At 51.1% G+C, this 10,005-nt stretch overlaps 2 protein-coding genes across 2 annotated transcripts in view; one reads left to right on the top strand and one right to left on the bottom strand.

Annotated features, from left to right (window-relative positions):
- Positions 1 to 596: 596 nt before the first annotated feature.
- LOC307175115 (actin-related protein 2/3 complex subunit 1A-like) lies at positions 597 to 2,095 on the bottom strand. Its single transcript, XM_079899991.1, is given in 2 exon segments — positions 597 to 1,597; positions 1,600 to 2,095. Coding segments are annotated over 2 exon segments (1,149 nt in total). The 5' UTR covers positions 2,006 to 2,095; the 3' UTR covers positions 597 to 854.
- Positions 2,096 to 5,677: 3,582 nt separating this feature from the next.
- Positions 5,678 to 10,005, top strand: part of GALNT2 (polypeptide N-acetylgalactosaminyltransferase 2) — a 179,635-nt gene continuing 175,307 nt past the window's right edge. The window contains exon 1 of the mRNA XM_079899955.1: positions 5,678 to 5,986. Within this exon, the coding sequence (XP_079756081.1) occupies positions 5,861 to 5,986 (126 nt within the window). The 5' untranslated portion in view covers positions 5,678 to 5,860. The remainder of the gene's footprint in view (positions 5,987 to 10,005) is intronic.

Below are 10,005 nucleotides of genomic sequence, written 5' to 3'. Positions count from 1 at the left end.
TATCCTCATATCCCCTCCCTCTTATGTCTCCCTCCCACCCTCCCTATCCCACCCCTCTAGGTGGTCACAAAGCATCGAGCTGATCTCCCTGTGCTATGCGGCTGCTTCCCACTAGCTATCTATCTTACATTTGGTAGTGTATATACGTCCATGCCACTCTCTCACTTCGTCCCAGCTTGCCCTTCCCCCTCCCCTTGTCCTCAAGTCCATTCTCTACATCTGCGTCTGTATTCCTGTCCTGCCCCCAGGTGCATCAGAACCATGTTTGTTTTTTAAATTTCCTTTCTTTTTAAAGTTGAATAATATTCCATTGTATGTCACATTTCACTGACCCATTCATTTGTTGATGGACACCGGGCTGCTTGCATGTTTTGGCTCTTGTGAATAACGGTGCCATGAACATGGGAGCACATGTTCAAGTCCTTGCTCTCACTTCTTTTAGGTATGTACCCAGAAGTGGCATTGCTGAATCATATGGTAATTCTAGGTTTAAGTTTTTAAGGGACAGCCAAAGTGTTTTCCACAACAGCTGTACCATTTTGCCTTCCCACCAGCAACACACAAGGGTTCCAATTGCTCCACATCCTTTTCCTCTTTTTTTTTTTCACATTCAGTATTTTCATTTAATTTTTTAGCAGACAATTTACATACTTCCCCCACCCCTTCCTTTAAGCTAGTGTGACAATTTTCCATAATATACTACTTAAAGAGAAGCTTTGGTCAAGAATGGAATGAAATAGCAGAACAAAAAAAACAAAAAATAAAACCCAAATCACTGCTGCTTTTAAAAAACCGATACTTTCACCAATTATTCTCAAACAAAACACAGAACAAGGTTTGCGCCATATGTGTCTTCAGTGTTTCCTGGCGGCTGGCTCTCCTCCCCAGGATGCGAATGGCGGAGCTGCCCGGCGCAGCCTGTCCGTCCTCATGCTGGATCTGGGAGGCTCGCCCTGGATAGAAGACTCTAAGGTCTTGAAATCCCAAAAGGTCATGGCTCCATCGATGCCAGTAGTGCAAAATTTGCAACAATCTTGCCTGTCTGCCTCATAAATAGACATTTGAGTGATACTGTCCTGGCGCAGCATCTCCAGGGCCGGGTTGCGGTCCTCGGTCGTGGCCCGCTTGTCCATGTTGCAGAAGCGCTCCGTGGCTGACACGTTGCGCTGGATGCTCTGTTTCGGGATGTCTAGCTTGGAGACAAAGGTCAAGCAGCCGCGGTCGGCGCAGCTAAAGAGCATGGGGCAGCAGTCATGGCCAGCAGCCAGGACGCTGTCCTCCGAGATGAAGGACACACTCAGGAGGGGCAGGAACTCTGTCTTCAGAGTTGAGATCTGCATGCTTTTTGAGGCATCGGCAACGGACACGGGGCCGTCGTGGCTGACCCAGGCCAGGCGGCTCCCGCTGGCGGAGAAGCTGACCTTGCACACCCAGCCGCCAGGGCCACTGCCACCAAACTCTGACATCAGATGACCAAAAGGCATCTTGCTGCCCCAGGGCGTACTGGCTGGCTTCTCATCCACTTCTTGAATGTAGGCAGAAAACACTCTGCATTTGAAATCACAGGATCCTGCTGCCAGCAAGACGTTGTTGGGATCCAATCCAAGCTGAGGACCGCGGAGCGAATGGGTTTTTTAACGTGCTTGCTTACCCACCGGTCATTTTCGGACTCAGAGTAACAAACAGAAATGAGTTGTGCTCCGCTGCCCACAGCAAATTTGTTCTCTAGCGGGGACCACTTGACAAAAGTGGCCGCACAGTTAATTCTCAGAATCACCAGGGTCGGCTTCCAGACACCATCCTCCTGACCCCAGACGTAGGCATTGCGGTCAACCCCGCAAGTGACGACGCGGTCACTCTTGGGAGCCCAGTCGATACCTGTGATGTGTCTGTTGTGCTCCTTGAGTTCATGAGTTTTCACCCACTGCCTCCCGTTCTTCTCATAGATGTGGATTTCGTGGTTATTGGGGCTAAGGGCAATGGGTACGACCCCTGTTCCAGGCATGACAGGTGATTGGCTCTAGCAAAAATTGATGCAGGGACATTATTCTTCGTGTTTTCCAAGGACAGAAAGCTGGGGGTCGGGGCCATCCGGATGGGCTCGGAGTGTTAAATTCCCGGATTCTGGTCAATCAACGTGAACAGGCTCCTGCGGGCTTGGGCAGAAAACCGAGGACCACATCCTTTTCAATATTTGTTATATTCTGGTTTTTCGTTTTCATTTTTGCTTTTTTAAAAAGAATAGCCATGCTACTGGAGATATCTCATTGTGGCGTTTGTTTTGTTTTTTGCATTATCGATGTTGGAGGTAGGTTCCAGTTTGCCCTCATGGATTTTAGTGGCTGTCATGAGGTCTATTTTATTCTAGCAGTTTCTTTGTCCTTACGCTTCCCCACGTCACTTCTAGCCTTTCTTCTGACTTCAGATTTACAAACTACAGTGCTTCAGCCCCACTGCCATGCACAATGGAGTTGAAGCTTTGGCCATAAATCGTCCTTCTTCACCTCGGATGCTCTTTAGCTTGTCCTACTTTGTTTGATACCAGGATCACAGCTTCTGCTCTTTTAGAGTTGGCTTTTCCTTTATGACCAAATTTGAAAATCTTTTAACAGGCAAATGAAGTGCATTTATAAATGCATATACTGGTATGGTTTGGTCTCCACTCTGTCCTGTTATTTTCTGTTATAATTACTGCATGTATTGTGGTATACTTACTGTGTTTCTTTCACCACTTGGTGTGGATTCTTTGCTATTTAATATTTTTTTTCTTTTAGGGTTTTGGAACAGGGTTTCCAATATTTATGTTTTGCTTTAGTGGTTAAGTTTTTATATTTTTACATTAATTCTTTTCTTTTTTCTTAACCCTTTAACATCTGGCCTGTCCATTTTACATGGTGTCATTTGATTAGTAACTATGACCTATTTAACAGTCAGTTACATGATTATGTTTCCCCTTTTCGCTCTCCCTTCTCCTTCAGTTTTTTTCAGTTGCACCTGTTCTATTTGATTAGAAAGTATGTGTATCTACTAGTCTTCCCATCCGTCACTTGGCGGTTTCCTCAGTTAGCTCTTGTTTGGGGGAAGCTCATTCCCCAGGAAAGGCATAGGATGCTCTCTAAATTTCTGTACTCAGTCCTCATCTGTTTGTCTATAGCTTTGATCCTTAAAGGCTGGACACAAAAATCCTTGGCTGGTACTTTCTTTCCTTAGTGTCTTGTAAATACTGCTCCACTGTTGCGTTGCTCTGTATGTTGCCAGCCTCAATATTTTTACAAGTAATTTGCTCTTTTTGCCTTTAAAATCTAATAGTTTTACTAAAACATGTTTTGGAGTTGATTATTCCACTCAGTTTTCCAAGGTACATGGAAGGTACTTTCAATATATAATTTAAATTTTCTCTTATTTCTGGCTTATTTTCTGGGATTATAGTTTCCCCCCAGTTTTATTGAGATATGATTGACACATAGCACTGTGCACAGCATAATGACTTGACTAACATATATTGTGGAATGAATATCACAATGTTTAGTTAATATTCATCATCTCATTTAGATACAAAAAAAGGAAAGAAAGAAAAAATATTCTTTTCCCGGTAATGAGAACTCTTAGGGTGCACTCTGTTAACAACCTTCAAAAGTACCATACAGCAGTGGTAACTATCGTCATCATGCCGTATGTTACATCTGGGATGACGGTGTTAATATTACTTTTGCTTCACTGTTTGGTGTTTCTACTTTAGAGACTCCAGTGACATGTATTTTGGTTCTTCTTTCCTGGCTTTCATTTCAACCACCTATCTCTGAAAGCTTTTTACTCCTTTCTTTATTTTATTTTCAACTTCTTGAATATTTTCTTGCCATTCTTCAGTGTCCTTTTACATATCTGTATTTGATATATTCTCCCTTGGGCGTCTTGTAATTCTTCTTTGTTTCTGGGATAGTTTTGTCTTTATTTTCAATTTCTATCCTGAATCTTATCAACTCCTGCTGTATTTTTTCCTAATTTTTGCCTAATATATTCTCAGGTTTTGAATTTCTGATTCTATCTGTGTGTGTGTGTATGTGGGGGGGGGTGTATCCAAATATATGATACTTTGTTCAGCTTGAGAGTTTGACATAAGGTCTTACAATTTTCCTCTGCTTTGTCGTTTTATTGATGGGGGGATTTTCATCAGGTGAAATGTTATGATTCATCTTCTCATCATAAGAAACGCATTTTTTTTCTTTTTGCAGTAGATTTATATGCAGCTATTTTGATGTTTTAGTGCTACTAGACATTTTGACACGGGGTTCATAGTTCAAGAATGTCCTCTTCTGTGTACTGAAGTGCACTTTTTAATAGGTAACCACACTGAGGGAGGGATTGGTTGTCTTTTATTTCTGCGGATCTATAATTCTCACTTTTCCTTCACCACAAGACCTCCGAAGGGCATTGCCCTTTCTCTATTTATCTGACTTTTCCCAGAAGCAAGGCTTCTTCAAGGCTGCCACCTCCTGTCCCATTCTCTTTCAAACCTCTTCTCTTTTCCACTCAAGTATCCAACCTGTGTTCAGTATTTAGTCCTTGGTGTTGGACTTTCTCTTCATAGACGGATTTAAGCCTGGGTTTCACTTAAGTCCTTGGCAACAGTGGAGGGAGCTCTGTTGGAATTTGAGGTATTTTCTTTCTTCTACTGAAGAAGTAATTTGAAGTTCAGCTCGTGGCATTTGCTCTCCTAGTAGAGCGGAAGGCTTGTTTGTTTGTGCTTGTGTTTTATTGAGGATGTGAGTAGAGATTCAGACGCAGGCAGCTGCTTCTGTCCCCTGGACTGGTCAGCTTCCGGAATCCCTTTTAAAATATCAAGCGCTAAGTAACATTTCTTTCTTCCCTAGGAACACTGGAAACTTTGCTGTTACAAGGGCATCGTCAAGGTTACACAGATTCTGTTACAAGACAGGTCTGTCTTCTTGCATCTTTAAAGCTGTTTCGTGTGCTGCCTCTTCTTTCTTCTTTTAATACAGCAACCAGTCACAAAGAAAACAATTTAAAAATATATATTGCCTTCCTTCTTCCTCATTTCGTGTTTACTTAAAAACAAAAAAGAAAACCCTGCTATTCAGCACTCCGTACATCCCTGGAAACACGCTCCCCTGAAAAATCACCTCTCGGTTTCTACTTCCAGGCCGCCACCTCTGCCTAAATAAATAAATAAAATGGACACCTGGGGATCCATCCCCACCAGGGATGTTTTGCTGCAAGATTAGTAAGAAAACTGCAGCGAGCGGCAGCCAAGTCGGGTACCGGAAGGGGATTTGCACCAAAAAACTCAGGTCGGTGGGCCAATAAGAGCGAGCCTGCCAGGGGGCTGGGGTGGTCCCAAAGACCGAGGACCGCGGAAGCGGCGCTCCCGGCCGGGCAGCGCGCGGCAGCAGCGACCGGGGGTCCCTGGTGCGGGCGCCCGCGTGTGTGCGCACATGTGCGCGCGCCCCGCGGGCGCCCGGCGGCCACCTGTCACTCACGGGGGTGGCGGGGCGGCAGCCAGCGGAGGCCCTCCCCGCGGGGCCGGCGCGCCGCCGCGGTGGAGACGCGGTAATCCCCTCCTCCGCCCGCGCCGGGCCCCCGCAGCCGCCGCCGATTGGTCGCCCTTTGCTCCCTGACCCCCTCGCTGCCTCCGCGGCCGCCGCTTCCTGCTCGGGCGCGGCGCGGCGCTCCCGGCCGGGGCGGAGCTCGGGCGCCGGGCGCGCACCGCCCTCGCCGCCAGCCGCGCCGGAGGAGGAGCCGCCGCGCCCTTCCCCTTCCTCCGCTCCTCCCCGGCCCGCGCCCGCCGCGGCCCCAGGCAGACTCGCGAGCAGCGGCCGCGGCCGGCGGCCGAGTCGGGAGGATGCGGCGGCGCTCGCGGATGCTCCTGTGCTTCGCCTTCCTGTGGGTGCTGGGCATCGCCTACTACATGTACTCGGGGGGCGGCTCCGCGCTGGCCGCGGGCGCGGGCGGCGGCGCCGGCAGGAAGGTGAGTGGGGCGCCCGCCCGCGGCCCGGCCCCGGAACCCCCGGCGCCCACGCGCCCCGGCCGCGCCGCGGGGCACCGAGGGGGGTTCCTGGTCCCTCCTGCCCTTCTCCGCCCGGACCTCCGCTCCGGCCACCCGCCCCGGGTCTCTCGGCCGTGTCCCCGAGGCTGGGGGCGCCCCCGGCCCCTCTGCGCTCGCCTGGTTCGGGAGAGGGCGACCCGGCGCAGCCCCCGGGACTGGGGCCGCCGACGCCTCTTGTCGCCCCCCGCCCCAGCTCTCCGCTCCACGTAATTTGAGTTGAGTTTCGTCCGGCTGCCGGGAGCCCGGTCCCCTGCGGTGGGACATTTGGGGGTGGGGATGTTGGGAAGCACAAAAGCGGGTGGGGGGGGAGGGCGAGAAGCGGCCGCCTTTGCGACGTGTCACGTACCTGGGGAGACAGGAGTCCAAGTTTCTTTTCAGCCCTTTGATACCAGCCGCCGCAATGCCCCCTCCCCCTTGTCGCCGCCTCGCGGGGAGGGGGCAGTTCTGGGTCTCGGCTCGGTACCTCTGGGGACGGGGGCGCCGCCAGCCCCGCGCTCGACGGAACGGACCTCCCCGGTGATGCAGGCGGAGGGCCCCCGCGCCCCTGCGCCCCGGACGAGGCCGGCCACCCACCCACACCCCGAGACCGTCCCCTCCCGGCCCCCGCGCCCGACTCGGCCGGCCCTCCCGCGCGGCCCCCGGCGCCCGCCTGTTCCAGCCCCACGCCCCCGTTCCGCGGGGTGGTCCCTCTGCTGTGTGTGTCCCGGCGGGCTCCAGGGGCCGAGGGGGTGGGCCGTGGGGACCGCGTGAGCCGCTCTGGACGGCCGGGCGCCCTCGGGAGGAAATGGAGCGCCCAGGGCGCCGGGGCCCTGCGATCCCGCTGGGAGAGCGGGGCTCTGGGCTGTGCACTTGCCGCCAGCGGTGTTCGTGGGGTTTGGTGGCAACCAGGCTTTGAAAGCGGCCTCCACACGGTGTAACCCCTCTGCTGTGACATTTGGTGTCACCGCAAACCCAGGAAATTCTGAGTTAATGGAGGTGGACCGTGGGTTGGGCAGGGACCAGGGAATGGTGTCCTGGAACGAGCAAGCCAGAGTAACTGGATGAAAAGACTTTAGCCCTAAAGTCAGACCATAAACGTCAAGGCTGAGGTTCAGCTGCTTCAGAGGTTTCCTTCCTTCCTTCCTCCTTTCATTCATGCTTAGCTGAAGGTGTTAGATTCATGGTAAATTTCGTAGGCTTGCTTTATCTAGAGGGGCAGAAATGAAAAGTCTTTCCGTGTGCAGAATTGGCCTAGCTTATTTCTGAGCTGACATGTGCTGTTAGCCCTGTTTTTTTCCCTATTTTAATCCAGGGAACTGTTGTTCACATGCATGAAGTCTCCGTTCATCCTTGAATGGTAAAGAGCAGTGCGCCCAGCGGAAGCAGTGCAGCCCTTTGAAAGCCGTGGCCGTGTTAAACTGGAATTATTTCAAAAGCTTTGCTTCCCAGTAAACTGTGCCTTCGCAGGTCCACGTAGCCTGGTGTGCTGGTGAGACCTGGCAGAGCTTCCTGCCTTTCATGTGAAAGAAAACCGAATACATAAGCCATGCTTAGTGTTGCCTTTCCTTGATCTGCTGCTCTCATTAGCACATGTGATTGGAAACAGCAACAGGGTGGCATTAGCATCCGGAAACAGCAACAGGGTGGCATTTGCATCTGGAGAGGTTGGCTTCTCCCTGGTGGGCTTCAGCTGGTGGATGGTTCTTGAGGGGTCTTCCATTTGATCCTTAGTTAAAAAAAAAAAAAAAATCCAAGAACTCCTTGTGGCCTGGTGGCAGTAGGAAGGTACAGAGACCTCGTAGAAAAAAGTGTGCGAAATGAACAATTATACGTGGATTGGTGATTTGTCAGTTGGGGAAGAGGTGTGTACATGCAATAGCTTTTGAAACTGGAGGAGACTCGTTAACGTAGTGTTGCCCCTGGTATTAAAGTAACCGCCCTGAGACTGTCTCCGGAGGGGGGTCAGTAGAATCTGCTGTCCTGAATTTCCTAATCTAGAGTATAAAGCCGCCTAGTCTTTCTTCCTCCTGAGTTGTTTCCATGGATTCAGAGACCAGAAAGTCTCTTCAAATTTAGTTCGTCCTCGTGATAAAAGGAAATATATAGATTTTCTAGCTTGTAAAGTATGGACATAAAAAAGATACGGTAGCATGCGTGTGAAGGCAGAATTTGAATACTAGCTGTCGTTTTTTAGGTGTAAGTGGACTTACATTTCTTCTCTCGTTTCATGCCGTTCAAGTCAAGGGTCTAATTCCATATTTAGCCAGTTTCTCTTCGCCCTGAGTCTTTTCACAGGGCACCAGGCTTCGGTATTAGGCTTTGGGGGATTGTCTGATGGGAGCCTGACTGGAGTTTCTGCTGCTTCAGCACCTGGCCGGGATTGCCGCTGTTAAATTACCCTGCCTGTTAGATTACTCCCCTCAGGATGGTTATTTATTCTCCGTTTGGCGAAACTTAGAGAGCCCACTCACCTCACGCCGCAGATTTCATAAACTCAACAGGGGCAGGCGCTGCCCTGCTCGGGACTCAGCGCTGAAGTTCGGGGTGTGCGGTCAATCATTTTATGCATAATATTGTTTGGAATTATATTTTATTTACATTGGCAGAGAGCCTTCCCTCCCCCGTATTTCACTCTTTCCCCCTAAATTGATGATTTGCACTTCAAGGATGCCTTTCCTTTGAGCATCCTTAAATGCTTTAAAATTTTAATCATGTTCAGTCTCCCCTGGGCCTTGGTATGTTGGCAGTGGATGGAGCTGCAGAGAGAGGAAGAGATTTCTGTCGAAATAAACCTGCCTCTGGGTGAAGTGTGGCTCTTCAGGTTGGAGAGGGAAGGGTTTTCCAGTATGGGAAGCATGGTCTCTCCTGAGAGAGAGTGTGTGACGCCAGGACCCCTTGTCTGTGCTCCCACCGCACGCCCTTGGGAGGCAGGGAGAGCATTCCCGAGGGGCACGGCCAGGGCCCGGTTACTCCCCTGCCCTTCCTCGATGAGTGGATGCTGGAGGCCTTTGGGTAAGACCTGGAGGAGGCCTTCTGGGAGAGCGGGCTGGGCCTCTTCTTGGGGCGGTGGAGGGCCTCGCTTGGCTGGAGCGGGTACGCGTGGAGGATACAGTTGGAGGAGTTTGGGACTAAATCATAGAGGGCCTCGGATGCCAAGCTGACTTGTTGGTTCTTACTTCTGCTGACCACAGGGAAGCACGGGTGTTTTTTGAGCTGGGCGGTGGACACTTATGGGGAATGGTGTGGATACATTTATCGACATTACGACTAGCTTTCTGCTCCTTCCTGCTGAGTGACCTTTACTAATTTACCGAACCTCTCTGAGCCTCAGTTTCCTCATCTTTATAGTGGGGATAGTTCTGGTAGCCAAAGACCAGCTGCCACTAGGAGGTGCTGGCAAACAGTAGGCGCAGAATAGATGCTGTTTGGAGGGCTAGGGGGAAGGAAGAAAGCCTGAATATCTGCTTGAAGATGGAGTGAACTGTGACGCTTAACTGTCTTCTTCTTGATCTCTGGAGTTTTTTTTAAATCCCTCATCCATTCCTCCCAGATCGATTTGGTTGGTTCATTTGGGCTGGCAGCGTGACCCCGACTCACATCAAGGACTGCCTTTTTGGGAAGTGACCCGGACGACTTGCCGGCTCTCTTGTCCCCAGCCGTAGTGTCAGAGCGGGGTTCCCGTCAGCGGACAGCCAGCGGGAAAGTGGGTGCAGGACACACCGTCGTTTGGTGGCCGTGTGAACCATGGGTGTTGCTGGTCACGTCCCTGAGTGGGGCTCCCGCGGTCGGGAGGCCGGCCTGCCGCCCACTCCCTCCAGGCTCTGGGCACCCAGTCGCCCTCTGCCCGCAGCCTTGCCCCTTCTGGTGGGAGAGGAGGTGGCTCTCGTCACCCATGCACTTTCGTGGGCATCAGCAGATCTGTGAATGTGTCTGCTGGGGGTGGCGGTTGGGAAGGGGGACCC

The sequence above is a fragment of the Stenella coeruleoalba genome (assembly GCF_951394435.1).
Source record: "Stenella coeruleoalba genome assembly, chromosome: 16".
Taxonomy (NCBI): Eukaryota; Metazoa; Chordata; class Mammalia; order Artiodactyla; family Delphinidae; genus Stenella; species Stenella coeruleoalba.
Note: the sequence above shows the minus strand (reverse complement) of the source record. Positions and strands in the feature narration are given on the sequence as shown.